At 40.6% G+C, this 20069-nt stretch overlaps 2 protein-coding genes across 2 annotated transcripts in view; both read left to right on the top strand.

Moving 5' to 3' along the window:
• The window catches only part of OTC (ornithine transcarbamylase), a 79189-nt gene extending 59833 nt beyond the window's left edge, over nucleotides 1-19356 (top strand). Inside the window, exons 6-10 of the mRNA XM_007523215.3 lie at nucleotides 2517-2639; nucleotides 9448-9501; nucleotides 9581-9730; nucleotides 11152-11289; nucleotides 18338-19356. Coding sequence (XP_007523277.1) covers nucleotides 2517-2639; nucleotides 9448-9501; nucleotides 9581-9730; nucleotides 11152-11289; nucleotides 18338-18397 — 525 coding nt within the window. The 3' untranslated portion in view covers nucleotides 18398-19356. The remainder of the gene's footprint in view (nucleotides 1-2516; nucleotides 2640-9447; nucleotides 9502-9580; nucleotides 9731-11151; nucleotides 11290-18337) is intronic.
• TSPAN7 (tetraspanin 7) overlaps nucleotides 1-20069 on the top strand; it is a 316558-nt gene that overhangs the window by 164838 nt on the left and 131651 nt on the right. The window lies entirely within an intron of this gene.

Raw genomic sequence — 20069 nt, 5'->3', positions numbered from 1 at the left:
TGAGGACCATATAGTCCGAGAAACCATTTCATCTGGCCCAACTGAGGCAACCATAGGCAGGACTCAAAATTCAGTAAATCTAGGTGCTCTGTTTATAGCAACATCAGGTGCTAATTTTAAGTTGATAGTTTTGTAGGGCCTGCAAATGATATTATAAATATCCAAATCATCTTTGGCAGGAAAAAGAAAAAAAAAGGTCCTCACTCGTAATGTAGAAGATAATCAAAGTAGAAATTGAACGAATAAGTAACAGCATATTAAAAGCATGGACCCGTTATCAGGTGGAGCTGGATTTAGACCCTATTTTAGCCACCTAGTAGTTCTGTGATCTCCAATTGTTTAGCCTTTCTCTCTTTAATCTCCTATTTTTAATTTTTTATTATTATCTTTATTTATTGGGTAGAGATAGCCAGAAATAGAAAGGGTAGGGAAAGACTCTGCAGGTTGGGACCAGGAGCTCAAACCTGGGTCTTTGAGCATTGTAACACATGTGCTCAAACAGGTGTGCTACCACCAGGCCCCTCTTTAATCTTCTATTTATCATTCTATAAATACTTAATTTATAATATGTGCACTCAATCAAATGTGCCACCACCCAACCCCAATACTTAATTTATATACTTAAAGCCCACAGACACCTCAGGGAAAATAAAACAAAGCCCATGTACTCATTACGCAGTTTGCTAAACCTTCCTTTAGGATTTTTTTTGAAGGATGTCATGGGGTGAACCCAGGGTCTCATACATGCAAAGCATGTGCTCTACCACTGAGCTAATCTTTGACCCCTCTGATTTTTGTTGCTTTTAAATAAAATACTACAGCTAGAGTTGAAGGGAGTTGTGGAATTCTCCCCGATCCCATCTCCTCTCACTCCACATAGAAATTACCATCCTGGGAGTTGGGCGGTAGCGCAGTGGGTTAAGGGCACGTGGCGCAAAGCACAGGATCCCGGCTCAAGCCCCCGGCTCCCCACCTGCAGGGGAGTCGCTTCATAAGCGGTGAAGCAAGTCTGCAGGTGTCTTTCTCTCCCCCCTCTGTCTTCCCCTCCTCTCTCCATTTCTCTTTGTTCTATCCAACAACAATGACATCAATAACAACAACAATAATAACTACAACAAGAAAAACAACAAGGGCAACAAAAAGGGAAAATGAATAAATAAATATTAAAAAAGAAATTACCATCCTGATGTTTGTATTTATAATTTCCTGGTATGTGCTTTGTATTTTAAATTATACTTGTCAGAAACATCTAAGGGTATTAGTACCTCAATGATTTATTTACTTAGTTTATTTTTTGTCATTGCTGGGGTTAACTGCTACATGATGACTTTTTTCAGATAGAGACAAAGAAAGAGAAACAGAGGGAAAGATAGCACAGCACTGAAGCTTCCTTCAGTGCAGTGATGCCCAGGCTCAGATGTGAGACTGTGACATAGCAAAGCAGGTGAGCTACTCTGCCTATTTATTTACCTGTATGAGAGGCATAAAGAGAAACTATAGTACTGCTCCTCTTGCCCATGTATGGTGCTCACATTGAACCTGGGGGCTCAGATTTGCAAGTCTGGGAACTGAGGGATTACTAGGCAGGCATCTTTTCCCACTTTATATGAATGGGAACATACTCACCCACCATGCAGTACTGTTCCAGGTGTACTGGATTTCCCCTTTCTTATATCAAAGAAGGTCAGCTTTGTGATTTCTGTCTCCTCTGTTTTATTGTTACATCTCCAGGGTGAAGGACAGTGTTTAGATTAGCGCTCAGTTTGTTAAATGAAAGAATGCAACAAAGATTCAGAGTTGAGGGCCAAGCAGTGGTGTACCCAGTAAAGCACACACATTTCCATGTGTTACCTCCCAGGTTCAAGTCCCAGGTCCCCACTTGCTGGGGTGGTGGGTGGTGGGGTGGTGGGTGGTGGGTGGTGGGTGGTGGGTGGTGGGAAGCTTCATGAGCAGTGGAGTTAAGTGTGTCTCTTTCTCCCACTTTCTGCTCCTCCCTCTCTATTTCTCTGTGTCTTTCTCAAGGCAGGCCTGCAGGCAGACTGCTGAGAGTGATAAATTTGTTGAGCAGAGACTGAGCCCCAGCTATAACTCTGGCGGCAGAAATAAGAAAATATTTGAATTTGAAATGTATGAAAATATGAGTCTCTTCTTTGAGTTCATAGCATGCCTTGGTGAAAGGTATTAGGGCAGTTTCCAGGGACAGTGGCACAGGACTTGAATGTATGAAGTTTCAGTTCACTCCCTGATACCATGTAAGGTGAAGTAGAGTTCTGATATCACTCTCTCCTGAAATGGATCAAAAGACCTTTTAAAAGATATTAGGACACATTGCTGGGGTTTTTGTGTGTGAGTGTACATTTTTGAATTACTCTGTATGATGCAAAAAAATAGCTTATTCATTCCAACAAAACATTAAAATTGAGATGATGTTTGTTTCCTTTACTTTAACCCTAGTAGCTGATTCGCATAGGTGGACCTCATCCCAGATATAACCCCCATCTCCCCTTGCCTCTTAGGAGCACTATGGCTCTCTGAAAGGCCTGACCCTCAGCTGGATTGGAGATGGAAACAATATTCTGCACTCCATCATGATGAGTGCAGCGAAATTCGGGATGCACCTGCAGGCTGCTACTCCAAAGGTAGGAAACTTTCTGCCTCGAAACTCACTTAAATGATCAGATTCAAACATCCAGTGAAACAAAACACCTCTTCATACACGGATGGATAGGCGAAGACATAGCCTTTGGGCTGGCTATGTGGCCAGCCCTGTTATTTTAGCTATCTGGCATTTTGCACACCCAAGCTCTCATCTCTACAGTAAGAGAGTGTTGATTGATGCCTTTTATCCTGTGAGACTGTGTAAAAAGCATGTTGGAATTGTCCCTTTGAATGCCCTGCAACCAGTCATTATGATGACTGGCATGCTTGTGCACTGCTCCCACAAAGCTGGAAGAAAGCAATAAAATCCAGATAGTGTAGAATTCCCAAAGTGTGGGGGGATGCTGTCATTTTTCTAATACTGCAATTTGGTAGGGAAAAATAGTCCATTTAAACTGAAGGTTGTAGCAATGGCATCAACACCAGCTTGCCGTTTCAAAACTCAACTCCAGGGACCCTCTGGCTTTTAAAATCTGAAACCTTGCATACTTTCAACCTTGCTGCTAATCTCTGACAGAATGTTCAGGCATCAGACTTCTTTCAGAGACCCAAAGTCAGGTTCTTTTGATACATAAGGAATTGGTAATAATTATTGTCTCTGAGAAGGAGAATTGGGAGTTTCAAGGACAGAAATAGGAGGAAGGCTGTTTTTACAGTATATTCTGTTATGTGGTTAGAATTTCTTAACAGGCATATTTTACCGACATAATACAAATGCATAAACAGGCTAATATGCTGATTTTTTGATCTTTATTTATTTATTGGACAGAAACTGCCAGAAATTGAGAGGAAGGCAGGGATAGAGAGGACAAGAGACAGGGAGACACCTGCAGCACTGCTCCACCACTCACAAAGCTTTCTCCCTGCAGGTGGGGACCAGGGGCTTGAACCCGGGTCCTTGTGAATTGTACCATATGTACATGCTCAAGCAGGTGTGTCACCACCCGGCCCTCAGACTAATGTGTTTAAAATACACCCTATCTTATACAAAATAAAAAGGTCTTGTAAAGGATGAAAATTAAGCCCAGCAGCCAGGGAAGTAGCTCAGCTGGTAGAGCTTCAGACTTGTTCTCAGTTGATTCCCAGCATCTCATGTGGCAGAGTGGTGCTCTGAACTTGCCACTCTCTCTTTGTCTGTCTTGTGTGAGAGTATCGCCCTTTCTCTCATATGTAAGACATCAATCAAGCTTTAACAACTAAACCCACTTGATTTGAAGAACTTCTTTAAAAATATGTTCAGCAGGGAAGCAATTGCAGAAGCCAGACGTTCCACCTTCTGCACCCCACAATTTCCCTTGGTCCATACTCCCAGAGGGCTAAAGAATAGGAAAGCTATCAGGGGAGGGGATGGGATACGGAGTTCTGCTGGTGGGAATTGTGTGGCGTTGTACCCCTCTTATCCTATGGTTTTTGTCAATGTTTCCTTTTTATAAATAAAAATTTTTTAAGTTGAAAATAATATATATATGTACTTTGTTTAATTTATTTGTTTCTGAATTGAGAGTGAAGGTGGAAATAGGGAGGGAGAGAAAAAGAGAGGTACTGGGGGCCAGGTGGTAGTGCACCTGGTTGAGGCACACATTACAGCGCACAAGGACCCAGGTTCATGCCCCTGCTTTCCACTTTCAGAGGGAAATCTTCATGAGTGGTGAAACAGTGCTGGCAGGTGTCTCTCTGTCTCTCTCCTGCTCTATCTCCCTAGTCTCTCTTAATTTATGGCTGTCTCTATCCAATAAATAAAGATAATAATTTTTTAAAAGAAAGAAAGAGGGGTACTTACAGATAGGATATACCTTCTTATTAAGAAATGATACTTCACAATTCTTGTGTACCCGAGTGTTTTTTTAAATTTTCTTTATTGAGGTATTGATGGTTTACAGTCAACAGTAAAATACAATAGCTTGTACATGCATAACATTTCTCAGTTTTCCACATAAGAATTCAACCCCCACTAGGTTTTCCTTTGCCATCATGTTCCATACCCGAGTATTTCTAACTGTGTGTGTGTGTGTGTGTGTGTGTGTGTGTGTGTGTGTGTCTGCACGCTATCAAGAGTCACTGCTGTGGTTCATTCTGATAAATTAAGACATCTAGAACTGATAACATGAGGCTGAAAAAGTCCTGTAAGTAACTATTGGGAACATGAATTACACCATGTAGATCAACATCTGAGTTTCTCCAGTAGGTAAGATGCAAATTCTTGAGGCCCTTATGTTCTCTCTTCCTGCCCCCTCTTCAGTGTCTCAAGCCAGGTCCCCCACAATCAGACCCCTTGATGAATATTCATGTACAGATTAATTTTGAGGAAGTACTCCTAAGTGAGACAGATAGGGGAGTAGAGAGAACGGATCAAAGAAAAAAAAAAAAAGAAGAATCCAGGCAAGTGTGTTATTTACAGTGACCAAATATCTCCATTTCCTCAGGACTAAAGGACTTCCTGGGACATTGCTTGTTTAGTGCTAAACCAGGGATAGTCCTGAGCAAACCAGGTAATTTGGTCACCTTAGTGCCCTGTCAGACAGTCCCACAGAAGGTAGCTTCAGCCTGATCTTGTAGGCGCACTTCAGAGTATAAATTATGCTTCAGAACTGTCCCTGCCCTGAGGCACAGAAGGCAGGCTTTCTTCCTTTGAACCATTGGTCACTGGTCAAAGGCCAATAGAGGGGTGTGTAGTGGGGCAGTAAATCCCCTGCCACTTCTGACAAGAAAAGTAGCCTGGTAGTCAGAGGACCATTTTCTGAGAAGAACTGGAGAAGAGCTAGATCTTAAAAGCACACTGATGTGGGGAGAGGAAGCAGAGGCTCCCCAAAGAAATTGATGTCACCTGGGTAGAATTACAAGTATTGTTGGTTGCTTCCTGCCAAACCAAACCAAACCAAACCAAACCAAACCAAACCAAATCAAGTGAGTGAAGCAATATTAAATTTTGGTTCTACCCCAATCCTCAGCTTAATTGGATCTGCAAAAACTGTTTTTCCAAATAAGGTCACATTCTGAGGTTCCTGATTGGGCATGGGCTGGGATGGGTGGGGGGAACCTATGGAACCTTGAATAATGGCCATAGGAGAAATAGCAGGGATGTGGAGACAGCTTACCTAGTGGAACATGCACCTTACCTGTGTGAGACCTTGCATTTGAGCGTGGACACCACATGGGAGCGCGAGGGATGGTGTAGCAGTGCTGGTGCAGGAGCTCCATGGATGGCAGAATGGTGTTCTGGTGACTCTCTTCTCTCCCTCTAACACCTCTGTCCTACCCCCCTTTAAATAAAAAAGGAAAGAATTGGGCCTGAGAGGATGCTTAGCTGTACTGGAAGGCCCTGAGTTCATTCCCTGATGCCACAGAAAGAATAATGATATTAAAGGCATGACAGCCATAGTCAATGAACAGAAGCTACCCTATTGTGATAAACTTTGGGTCTTCAGGTGCTATGACAGAAAAGTTTATTTTCATTCAGTGTGCACTTAGATAAAGGGCAGACTTAACACGTGTTAAGGTGGTTCTTCTTCACTTTAAGGAAAGGGTTAGTTCTCTAACTTGAGGAAGTTCTCTGTTTTAATGTAAACTACTACTACGTTTAGTTTTTATAGCTAAAACATACATTAACAATTATTGTTCTCTTCCATTAGGTATTTTTGGAAATGTTTCACTGTGTTGGGGAAATAGATGGGTTAAACATTTTTACGTGTCAAAGATGTTTTATCAAAGGAAAAATTCCAGTATTACAGAGTAATTTCAGTTTTGTTCTTATGCAGAAACTCATTTAAATGATAAAGAGTACTAAAACCTGGTTGAATCTTGATGGGAGTAAGAGTTTTAAAAAGTCGCGTGGAAAGTCTGGTAGTGCAGAAGTTGTTCAGTCAATTTACAAGTAGACCTATTTTCCTTTAGATAAAACTAGAAGATTTATTGAAAATTTAAGAAGTATTGTACAGTTTCCAAGGCCATCCTTAATCTATTTCCCCATTCTTTAATCAGGAATAATTTATATGTTCAAGAAAACATAATTTTGTCCGTGATTGTAAAATCCCTCCCTACACCATTGAGGGTAATGATTTTAACATTGTTCTAAGTGAATATTTAGACTTAACTGGGTTTGTTAATCACCTGCTTCGTCTAGTTTTAAGATTTATGTAAAGCCAATGAGTGATTTAGTATTGAAAGCTGAGCTGTGACAGAAGAATTCCTTTTTGTATTCTCAGTCATGGCCCAGTGCATGCAAGGTTGGGTGGTTTTCTAATTTCCAAACCTCTCTGTTGGTTTTCTAAGTACTTATTGATTCTTTCCCTAAGAATGATTATACCTAGGGAGTATAAAGCCTGCTCTCAAAAGGGAAGGCTAAATTTTCGGAGCAGGAGACACATGGGGGTAATAACCCATCTCTCCATTTATGTTTACCAGTATGAATGATCACAGCATTAGTGAAGGAATTAGCAAGGCTCTATTAATTACCTCCCCCAAATCCTGATAAACAAAGTTGAGGATTTATGACTATTTGAATGTGGTAAATACACTAAAATTTCTGTAGTTCTCATCATCAACATTTGGGTCTTCTCTTTCCTTAACAATTTTTTAATGAGAGGAGACAATTATATGCAAATATAGTTTCCAATGAGAAAACCTGAGTTTAACTGTCATGGGTTGACACTCCCAGGAGGTAGACATTGAGAGAGAGTTTAGCGTACCAGATGTACAAGGTATTTTTTAAGGTATGCGCTTGACATCAACACCTATGGAAGTAGAGGAGGGAAGCAGGAGAAAGCAGAGGGAGGGCAGCATACTGTCATGCAGGCCCAGGGACAGCCTCAGCTGGCACTGTGCAGTATTTCAGATCTGAGATGGCCAGTCAGAGTTGTCCTGAGTTGGAAGGAGGAAGTAAGATTTTTCTAGCCTCCTATCAATCAGTCATTGAATATAGGTCACCACGGAAGGGTGAGCGACCATGGGTGAGTTGACTTTCTGTAGCAGAGATAGTGCCCTAAAAGGGTTGACAGCTGGTGATCATCTTCTAAAAGGATACCTAGTAGCTAAGGGAATAAATCCGTTATTCATAAAGAGGGGGCCTGGGTTCACAGCAGGCACAATAGTGCCCTTTCGAGAATTTGTAAAAGTCAGCTCATGATTAATGCTAAGAATTCAGGAAAAGGAGAAGGGTAGAAGATGGTGAGGGCAATGATAGCGTCTGAACTGACTAGAGTCCTGTATGGAGGGTCTGGAGGTGAGGCTGGGCTGGAGTTTTGACAAAAGAAGAGTCTGGCATGTCCTGATGAAGATACCAGGAGGGGCCAGAGAGAGAGAGGTATTCATGGGTAAAAGGCTGTGATGGCAGAAAAGGGCAAGATTTGTACAAGGATGACAATAAGCTTGGCTTTCCTGCAGCTAGATGCTGAGAAGAATTAAAAGTGACAGAAGCAGGAGGTGTCTGTGGGAAGCCTTGGTACTCTTAATCAGCTTTGACTCAAGAAATAAGTCGTAAACATTGAAGGCTTTAGAGGAAACAAGCCTTGCTGTTGTGTGCAGAACAGATGGGAAGGTAGGGTGGAGGCAGAGGGATTACCTGTTAGGTCTGGAACTGTTTGGAGGACCTTAATTACTCTGATAAGGTCCCTTTATATAGAGATGTCAGTAGGGTGAGCAAGCCAGGCACCCATGGTGCAAACGATGGGCCGACTGGAGTCTGTTGACACTGCCTTAGATTTGTGCTCCAGGCATCTCTCCAGAGTTCTGACCCTGCCTTCACCAAATTATTTTGGCAGAAACAATGTCCATGCTGTGTAAAGGTCACCTCAAAGCAAGTACCCTGCATTTCAGAACATTTGCTGGCAAGTGCAACAGAATAAGATGTGTGGGTGTCTGGGTGGTAACACACCTGGCTGAGTCCACATGGTACAATGCACAATGACCTGAGTTCAAGCCCCAGGTCCCCACCTACAGGGGGCAAGCTTTGTGAGTGGTGAACAGTGCTGTAGGTCTCTCTCTCTCTCTCTTCTCCTACCCTCTTGATTTCTGGCTGTCTCTAGTCAATAAATAAAGATAATACAATTTTTAAAAATAATAAGAAGTGTGGATGTGGGCCATTAGTACTTAGCTTGGGGTGGGGTGGGGGAGTGGTCACGGAAGGTTTTTCTGGGGAGGAACCTTTGCCTCTGTGACCTGAATGTTTTAGCCACATGGAATGAGTGGGGACAATATTTCAGACAACGAAGCATTAAAAACAGCTTGTGGAAAGATGCTGAACCAAAACCCACGAGGTTGGAGGATTATGCATCTAATCCTCCTAAGCTATTAGAAGAATAAGAGACACTGTTCAGGAGAGCTAAAATGCACCCCCCCTTCTCTATGACTATAGAGGCCAAAAATTAAAGAAAAATGGGGCAGTTTGTTACCTTTTTAATTTAAAAAATGTATGAACAAGGTTTGGAGTTCTAGATGTGAAAAAGAATGTATTCACCTAACCAAGAATGGGCAACAATAAGCAAAAAGAAGAGTGGAGATATAGTTATTTATTTATTTAGTTAGTTAGAGATAGCCAGAAATTGAGAGGGAAGGGGGTGATAGAGAGGGAGAGAGACAGAGAGACACCTGCAGCACTGCTTCACCACTTGTGAAGCTTTCCCCCTGCAGGTGGGGGCCAGGGGCTCAAACCTGGGTCCTTGCGCACTGTAACATGTGCACTCAACCAGGTGCGCCACCACCCGGCCCCTGGGGATATAGTTTAAAGAAAAATAATACATACAAAAATAATACAGACAAATTGATCTAAATGACACTAAATTCTTTCCTTCTCAGGGTTATGAGCCGGATCCTAGTGTAGCCAAGTTGGCGGAGCAATATGCCAAGGAGGTATGGTCCTTATGTATAAAGTCCTAAGAGTCTTTCCCTGCCCTATGAAGTTGGCTAACTGGGTGCTTGTGTATGCTAGAATGGTACCAGCCTGTTGCTGACACACAATCCACTGGAAGCAGCTCGCGGAGGCAATGTATTAATTACAGACACTTGGATAAGCATGGGACAAGAAGAGGAGAAGAAAAAACGACTCCAGGATTTCCAAGGTTATCAGATTACAATGAAGGTACCAACTGATGCATTTCTTTCTACTAGTACTATTAGAGAGTAGATTATGAGGAGGAATTCTGTGCTAAGTAGTGTATACACTTTTAAAAATATGGCAGATGTCACTAAATTAATAATTTTTACCCTCCATTCTTGTTTTTTACACTTTAATTTATCATTCATATCTCATACTTAAAATGCATTTTTTCTGCTAAATGATGAAGTTAAGCATCTTTTCAGGTTTATTGACCATTTTTATGTCTTCATCTGTAAGTTGCAAGCATGGCTAATATGCCCATTTCCTGTTTCATCTTTTACTTTTTTTGTTATTGATTTTAGGATTTTGCTACATATTAGGGATAATCCCTCAGCAAATATTTTCACAAAAATATTGCAGCCACACTCTAGTCTTGCTTCCTCTCTCTCTCTCTCTCTCTCTCTCTCTCTCTCTCTCTCTCTCACACACACACACACACACACACACAGAATGAATGCATCTTAAAAGCCTTGAAATCCCCTGGAGTTTACCTCTTATTTTGACCAGCCATAGGGGTTTTTCTGATGCTGAGGCTGGAGGCGTGAAGAACAGTCATTTCATTAATGTATGACTGACTCAAATGTTAATTTGCCACCATTTCAGAAACAAAGTTCTGAACCTTGAACTAGGATGGGAGGTAAAGCAAAATGTTAACACAAAGGCTGTCATTTTGAGGTAGTTTTAAATGTGTAACCGAACAATAGGGACTGATGAAAAAATGTAACTTTCAGGAATTAACTGTTGGGGGGAGAATTCAAACTGTTAGCACATTTGCTTTAAGCATGAAGTAACTACTGCATAATGTCCATAATCCTGTTTAATACAATCCTATCTTTGTGTTCTTTTTCAAAAATCGTTTAACCAGTGATGAAATATGCCTTAAGTGCAAAAGCCCATAATTTGAAGACAAGCTCAGAACATAACACAATTACATAAAAGCAATTTAAAAAATATATTGAGGTAAATTTAGTGCTTTTTGCTGCTGGCCACATATTATACTAGTAAAGTTATTTACTGAAAAGGACACTATCCTTACCAGACATAATACCACACACGCACACGCACACACACACACACACACACACACACACACACACACATCAAGTTAGTGATTTAATTTGAGGTGAGGATCTCCCAAATGAAAACTAAAGTTCCATGAATTGAAAGGACATTTCCCAAATACTTTGAGCTTAAATGCTTACTCTGCCCTTTTGTCTCTTGCACTGATCTCTGACCCCCCTCCCCAGACCATAGTTGTTTTTAAATATTGGAGAAGGCAAGTATAATAGTCATATATATATATATATATATATATATATATATATATATATATATATATATATATATGTCAAAACAGTCTTATCCACATCTCTTTCAACTTTTTGGAATTATGCCCTTTTTAGACTGCTAAAGCTGCTGCTCCTGACTGGACATTTTTACATTGCCTGCCCAGAAAGCCAGAAGAAGTGGATGATGAGGTCTTTTATTCTCCACGATCACTAGTATTCCCTGAAGCTGAAAATAGGAAGTGGACAATCATGGTAAGCCAGAAGTGGGGAATAGAGGATGAGGAGGAGTCCCATGCTATCCTAACATGGTCACTCATGCCTTTTAGTAAATAAAGCAACCAAGATTATCTACCCATATCATTTGTTCTTATCACATCTATTTTCCCCTAGAATGTTCATAATAGACTTTTATTGCTTATTAGCATTTATAGTGTTTTTTGATGGAGTAAAACGGATGCCCTTCCAAGTATATCTACTTTAATCAGAATTCTTACTGCTCTCGATCAGCCTGAATAACCAGTCACTATTGCCTGCCAAATATTATAAGCCATATAATTTTTATTGTACTATTTCCTTGCTAATGTTTATAGAATCCCCTAATTCAGTGCTTGGCACAAATCAGCGTTCACAGACATTTTATTTCCTTCCTCCTCCCTCTTATCTCTTCATGACTTAACTAGATAACTGCTTTAATTCTCTACTTGTCTTTGGCCACACACATTTGTTTTTAGGTATAAAACATTTCCAGAATTGTAGCACAACTAATCTAAAGGAGTACTGATTTCTTCAAATAAAACCATGGGTATCAACTCCATTGTTACTATTCTAGGAAATATCTCATTTCTCTACTTGACAATGTCCCAAATAATCTTCTCTTAAAAAAAAAAACACCTATTTGTCATAATTTTGCCCCCCCCCCCAACTGACAGTAATTTCAATTACTATAGTAACCAGGATCTTACTGGAAAACATTAGAATCCATGTTACATAAAGAAATGGAAAAGAGGGAGTCGGGTGGTAGCGCAGCAGGTTAAGCGCACTTGGTGCAAAACACATGGACCGGCCTAAGGATCCCGGTTCGAGCCCCTGGCTCCCCACCTGCAGGGGAGTCGCCTCACAAGCGGTGAAGTAAGCCTGCAGATGTCTTTCTCTCCCTCTCACTGTCTTCCCCATCTCTCTCCATTTCTCTCTGTCCTAACAACAAAGACATTAATAACATTAACAATAACTACAATGATAAGAAACAACAAAGGTAATAAATAAATAAATAAATATAAGAAAAAAATTTTAAAAAGAAATGGAAAAGAATTAAAATACATTAGGCAACATCCTGGATATCTGGGAATGGAGTACAGTAACTCAACACACTCAGGGACAACACAGGGAAACTGCCCAGCAACACTGTGATTCCTTTGTATCCGTCATATCCACCCAAAGCTTAGTACTTAAAATCCTGAAAACTAGGGGACCGTGTGGTAGTACTCTGGGTTAAGCACACATAGTGCAAAGCTCAAGGAATGCACAAAGATCCTGGTTTGAGCCCGCCTCCAGCTCCCCACCTGCGGGGGAGAGGAGAAGCAGGTCTGCAGTTGTCTATCTTTCTCTCCCCCTCTCTGTTTTCCCTTCCTTTCTAAAATTTTCTCTGTCTTATCCAACAACAACAAGAGCAACAATGAGGAAAAGAAAAGATAGCTGCTAGGAGCAATGGATTCGTAATGTAGGCTTTGAGCCCCAGCGATAACCCTGGAGGCAAAAAAAAAAAAAAAAAAGTCCTGGAAACTAAATGCCAGATACTCTGTCATAACTGCTCCAGATACTTACACTTGTGTGTAGGCCAGGAGATCCAATCTCCTAGAGAACAGTTTCCATTTCATGTTTATTTATGGATCCAAGAATTTCAACTCAGTGCTGTGCCTATACTCCAGCTTCAAGGTCGTCTAGGACATGTAGTTTTCAGCTTTCAATATCAGAGTAGAGAAAAACAAGCTGTGGTTGGGGGACTGACTACCTGCTCATAGTGATAATTTTGTCCCTAGGGTTATCTCTGGGACTTGGTGCCTGCCTAACTCCACAGCTCCCAGTGACCATTATTTTTAGCTAGAGGGTAAGATACAGAGAGATAGAAAAGGAGAAACAGAGAGACATCACAGCATGGCTCTACTGCCCATGAACCTTCCTTCCAGAAAGCACTCTCGTGCACTCTACTAGTTGAGCATGCTCTACTAGGTCCCCCTGCTAATTATTTCTCTACTCTATAAATGGGGGTAGGGTTATTGGAAGCACTACAATAATACACATAAAGCATTTTGAACACAGTACCTAACACACTGCACTATTACAATCACCATTACCATCATTATATTCATTGGTAATCTGCTACAGTGGCAGCAGAGATTCAAGCCCTTCTATGACTCATTGGGAGCCATCATGACTCACTTTTTCTTTTTTCCACCAGGATTATGGCTAGGCTTGGTGTCAGCACTACGAATCCACCACTCCCGGTGTCCATTTTTTTCCTTTTTTTATTTCTATTTTTATTTGACAGGACAGAGAGAAATTGAGAGGGGAGAGAGAAAAATAGACTCCTGCAGACCTGTTTTACCACTCATGAAGCAGGAGCTCGAACCCAGGTCCTTGCTCATGGTGTTATGTGTGCACTTAACTGGGTGCGCCACCACCTAGCCCCCACTCACTTTGTAATGGAAAACTGTATAACTGGCCTAAATTCGTCATATCTAATAACAGGATAAAAAATTATTTACTATACCATGTAGCTTGCTACATCAGGAAACTAACGCCATGTTTACAAGGTTACATACAGATCCCTTGAAATTTTCTGCACACCCATTTCCATCCACCCATGGCTCCATCCCCCTCTCTCAGACAGTGCTCCAGTTAACCACTGGAAGTATATTTTAAAGGGAAAAAAGCAAGCACTGGGTGGTGGTGCGTCTGGTTAACTGTGCATGTTCCATGTGCAAAGACCTAGCTTCAAGTCCTTAGTCCCCACCTACAGGGGGAAAGCTTCATGAGCAGTGAAGTAGGGCTGCAGGTGTCGTCTCTCTCCCTCTCAATCAATCAATCAATCAATCAATCAATACACTGTTAAAAAAAAGGAAAAGAAAAAAAAAAGCCATGTTGACAAGAAGGTAAAGAATCTAAAACGGGGAATAACAAACTGGGAATGGTGAGACTTGAATCCTTTAGCTATTTTTAATATTCATGAGCTGTGTCCTTTTGGGCGTTTTACCTCTTGAGGTCTAGGTCTACTCATAAAGTAAGCTGATCAAGCTGTATAGATGACAAGGCATTTTTAGTCTTAGGCCCCCAATCTCATCAACAGTCTCCTTCGGGTCTTATGTTCCTACGTTCAGAAAGTGCTAAGCTTGCCAGTGCTTTCGGAAAGGAGTGGAATTAACTGCCTAGTGGTGCCTCATGCTGCTCTTTCTGTTTCTGTGACAGATGATTTGGAGGCCCCAATGAATTTAGTTCGTTTCAGTAACCATATTCTGTGCTGGACTCTCGGCCAGACGTTGGGAAAAAATTTGGTGGGGGAAGATTTTTTTTTTAAAGGAATATTGTGTAGTTCCCACACAGTCTGTACCATTCATAGACACACAGCAGGTTCAAATAGTACAAGGTCTTAGAGCAGTCTAGTCTAAATTCCTACTTTATGGGTAAAGAAAGTATGCTTAGCTTACTTGAGGTGATAGTTAAGCTTAGCACTGTGTGTTAGATTTTTCTATAATAGTCTAAGACTCCCCCCCCCCCCGCCTTTAGAGCTTCCCTGTCCAATACAGCAACCAACAGACTCAGGTACCTATGTAAATGTAGACCTAATTGAATCAAAATATAATACAATTTAAGATTCACTTCCACTGACCATGTCTTAAGTGTTCAGTAGTCATATGTGACTGGTGGCTACATGTCTGTATCTGAAAACACAGACATAGAACATCCCCCATCATTGTAGAAAATTCTACTGGGCAGCACTACTACTACAGAATGATTCCCAGACTTACAGACACATTGCAAATCAGGAGAGAAGGAAAGACGCAAACCAGCTCCAAATGCTGAGTTGCCTGTAATGACCGATGCACAGTATAAAAATAAACAGGATGAAGGGCTTAAGACTGTACCACTTTTTAAAAAAATTATCTTTATTTATTAGATAGAGACAGCCAGAAATCAAGAGGGAAGTGATAGAGTGGTAGATAGAGAGGGTGATAGAGAGGGAGAGAGAAAGAGAGACACCTGTAACACTGCTTCACCACTCACAAAGCTTTTCCCTGCAAGTGGGGACTGGGGCCTCAAAACTGGATCCTTGTGTATTGTAACACGTGTGCTAAACCAAGTATGCCATCTCCCAGCCCCCTAAGACTGTAACGCTTTTAACTGTACCTCTGTGTCCAATAATTGTCCTGTAAACCATTATTTCCTCCAATAAAATGATCTGGGGAAAACTCAGAAATAAAATAATTAATGAAGAAAAGGGGGTCTGAGAAATAGTTCACTGGGTAGCAGGCCTGCATTGCCATGTGTATGACCCCTTTTCCAGCCCTGAGACTGTCTAGGAGTTGCTATGGCAACAGAGGACACTCTAGTGCTATGGTGTTTCTCCGCCTCTTGGTGTCTTTCCTTCTGCCTCTCTCTATGAATGAAAACTAGACCAAAGTGGTGAAATCATGCACAGGCAAGGCCCTGGTTACTTACACACACACACACACACACACACACACACAGATGGAAAAAAACCCACTTGCTTTGGATTATTATCTGCCTATATTTAATTTATAAGTTACTTTGAGAAAAATTATGACTGCGGGCAATCTAGACTGTTACTTAAGATTTTATTAACATAAGTCAATAAAATTTTATAACTTTCAAAAGAAAGACTATAACATTTTAAATTGCAAACATGTACTCTTTCAACATTCTGAACAGTTTTTTTAAGGCTTCTGTGCTGGGTGATTTCCAGCGGTGCTGTTCAAGTAATCACAACATTCTTTACAGTGTACAGTGTACAGGTTTTTAGAGCCCTTTGTTGGGGGTGGGGGGAACATTCTTTTTTTTAAATCTTTGTCAGTCTATTTTTAAAATTTCTTTATTGGGGAATTAATGTTTTACATTCTACAGTAAATACAACAGTTTGTACATACATAACATTTGTGGGGGAAGCATTCTTTCCTTTCCACAATGCTTGCTTTTGTGTGTTTTCAGTAACTAGTGAGGCTTTATTTTATCAACAGCAGAACTTCACTATTTTCAACTGACAGTTTACAGGTAAAAGGAGAGAGAGATACAGAGACAGAGACAGAGATATAGATAGAGATAGAGAGAGAGAGAGAGAGAGAGAGAGAGAGAGAGAGAGAAAGAAAAAGAAAAGGAGAAGATGGCACAGCACCAAAGCTTCCTTCAGTGCAGTGGGGGCTAGGCTCAAACGTGGGTTGTGTGAGTGACAAAGCAGGTGCATTATCCAGGTAAACGTCCCAGATCACCCTAATGAGGCTTCAGGATGCAGGCAAAGTCAAGTGGGGTTCTTCCTTTGCCTACAAATTTTACTGTGGAGTTAAAGTGACTTAAAGGCACCCTGAAAAAAAAACTACTCCAAAGCCCTGGTATCTGGGAAAATAAAAATCTTTGGCTGATGTTGAATAAAGTAATGTTATTCAAGGATTTGGTTTCCTTATTAGATTTTTAGCTAAAGAGGCAGTTTCCAAGAACCCATCTCTGATGTTAAGTGAGGACTTACTATAGTGATCTTCATGATACCTAGAATGGTGCCTGGCAGATTCCAGATATAGGTCCGTAATACATGTTTGTAGTCTGAAGACAACATAGGGTGTCCCCTCTAGAACATGTGTTTTGAAAATTAGGTTCAAAATCTGATTATTGGAATGATTTTGAGCAAGTCAATAACTTTTCCACACCTAGGAAAACAAACCTCTCCACACATAGTTTACTCATATGAAAATACCTATGCGTCAGTTTGCTCACCGGTATTTCATAACTCTCATCACCTCCAAAGCCAGAAAAGAATACTGAAAGGTATGATGTACATAAAAGCACTTGGCACAGGGTCCAGAGCATAGTAACTGTTCAATAAATACATTTAATTAGCATCTTTGAAATACCAGACCGGCACTTCTGTTGTAGGTGAGGCACATGTGTACAGTGTGGTAGATAGGAATGAGTAAGGACCTGAAAGTCTACTAGTAAAGCTACCTCTTCAGAGTTCAGTCCATGAACTGGGTTTGAGCCTCCAGCCACCACATGGGAGCACCACAAAGATGAGAGAAATGGAGGCCAAAAGAGTAGAATTAGAGAAATCTAGGTCTGGGCTTAGTTCATTACTAGGCTTCCTTTCAAAGACTAATTTCTTGTGGCCAGGTGGTGGCACACCTGGCTGAGCGCACATGTTACAATACTCAAGGACACAGGTTTGAGCCCCCAGTCCCCACCTGCAGAGGGATAGCTTTGCGAGTGAAGCAGGGCTGCAGGTGTCTTTCTTCCTCTCTCCCTTTCTCCCCCTTCCCTCTTGATTTCTGGCTGTCTCTATCCAATGAATAAATGAAGATAATAAAAAATAAAATAAAAACCCTCTTATCCTATGGTCTTGTCAGTATTTCCATTTTATAAATAATTTTTTAAAATAAAGTAAAATACAAAAACTGGTTTCTTGATTTATATATAAAGTTGCATTCAATGACACAATGCAAGGGCATTTCTCTCTTGTTCACTGCAGCATCTAGTACAATGCTTGGCAGTAGGATAATATCCTTTCGCAAGAACTCAGGTCCAGATAGCAGACATTATTCATTAGCACAAATGGTTTGCTATTGTTACTCTCCATATGATTAATCCTTGACTTCTCCAGGATGCAAGGGACTGGACCACAGTGGGAGTGACTATATTTCTCTAAAACCAGCTAATAACTGGGTTTCACTTATGACTGGAAAATCTCATCATGAATACCATGTGTAACTCACCTCCCCCCCCTCTCCCTCCCTCCCTCCCTCCTTCCAGGGTTATCACTGGGGCTCGCATTTCCTATCTCTCACCTCCTAGTCCTCGAAAGTTTTTGCATATATTTGGGTCCACTTGATCCCCCTCACCTTCTGTCATCCAAGTAAAAATAAATATTAATTTAGGAATTGTCCCTTATATTTTTGAGAGAACACATTTTAACCATAGTCCTTCAAAGTTACAATCGAGTTACTCTTCCCTTGGCCCCTAAATCAGATCCTAACTAGCATTTGTCCATTTCTAACTTTTCTCTTTCTTTGTTGTGACATTCTAGGCTGTCATGGTGTCTCTGCTGACAGATTACTCACCTCAGCTCCAGAAGCCAACGTTTTGAAGTTGTGATGCTTGTCAGGAGAGAAACAATATCTTCCAATAACAAAATGAGTCAGTTTATGGTGGGAACGGGGAGAAAACTGAAAACAAACAAATCCTGATAACTTGTATATGAAAACTGTATGTTTACTTTGCCATTCATAAAACCTGTCTGAAACCCTCAATTTAAGTGCTGATGAACTATAATTAATACATGACCTGACTTGGTTTTAACACCCTTCAGAATTTACAACTTCAGAGTTACATTTGGGTATCACATTAAAAACCATGTGCATTTACTTCAACTAAACATAAAATACTGTGTTCATAATACATGATATATAAGCCACTAAATATAATCTGTGCTTATTGCCTTAATAAATTATCCCACACACTAATTTATAAGTAAACATTTACCAGGCAGTCAGAGGCTGGTAGATCTATGGGCTATGTTCCTGTTTCCCAGGACCACTGAGGAAGCCAGATGATCACTCTTGTTCAAATAGAACAAATTCTCAGGCAGTGAGGTAGACAGACCTGAACTTAGGTAAACAAATGATCAGAGTCTTAGAAATCACTTAGACTGTGCTCCAACTCTGGAATATTTTTTTTCTAGTCATTTGTGGGAGGGAAGGTCCTTCAGTAGCACACATCTGCTCTCAGTAACATGTTACAAGCTTAAAGATGCCTCTTACGTACATGTGCTAAAACCATGGATACCTAGCTAGGTACTTCAGATCCATTAGAGAGTAAAATCATCCAAGTCAAGTTTTCCAGCAGGAGCAATTTTGGTGTATTCATGCTTGCATTTCTCACACAGCTACTCACACTGCACACTTGGGTTTTCATAAATTTACCACTTGCCACATTTTAGCCCATTTAAAAAATTTTCTTCTTTTTTGTTTTGTTTTGTTACCAGAGCACTGTTCAGCTCTGTCTTATGGTGGTGCGGGGGATTGAACTTAGGACTTTGGATCCTCAGGCTTGAGAGTTTGTTTGTATAACCATTATGCTATCTACCCCCTGCCCACCCATTTTTTTTAAGATAAATCTACATTGGTAGATTATTATAATATAATTAAATCTAGAGGTCTTGTGTGTCCTGCAAGTTTTATTGTTGAAAGATTATGACGTGAGTTGAAATTTTTTTAGTTAGAATATTGAATAATATTAGTGGAACTTAAAAAAATAATGTGCTTTATAGAGGTAAAAAAAAAAGTAGTTGTACATTTCCAAGATTCTAATCTTTTTATGACTAGAATAATTTTTCTGCAAGGGCCGGTGCAAGGATCCCGGTTCGAGCCCCGGCTCCCCACCTGCAGGGGCGTCACTTCACAGGCGGTGAAGCAGGTCTGCAGGTGTCTTTCTTTCTCTCCCCCTCTCTGTCTTCCCCTCCTCTCTCCATTTCTCTCTGTCCTATCTAACAATGACGACATTGATAACAACAACAGTAATAACTACAACAACAATAAAAAAACAACAAGGGCAACAAAAGAGAAAATAAATAAATAAATAAACAGAATAATTTTTCCAGGCTAGTTGAATAATATTCTTTTTTTAATTTTTTATTTATAGAAAGAAAACACTGACAAAACCATAGGACAACTCCACACAGTTCCCACCACCAGAACTCCGTATTCCACCAACTCCCCTGATAGCTTTCCTATTCTTCATTCTTCTGGGAGTATGGACCC

The sequence above is a fragment of the Erinaceus europaeus genome, chromosome X (genome assembly GCF_950295315.1).
Source record: "Erinaceus europaeus chromosome X, mEriEur2.1, whole genome shotgun sequence".
NCBI classification, from domain to species: domain Eukaryota; kingdom Metazoa; phylum Chordata; class Mammalia; order Eulipotyphla; family Erinaceidae; genus Erinaceus; species Erinaceus europaeus.
Note: the sequence above shows the minus strand (reverse complement) of the source record. Positions and strands in the feature narration are given on the sequence as shown.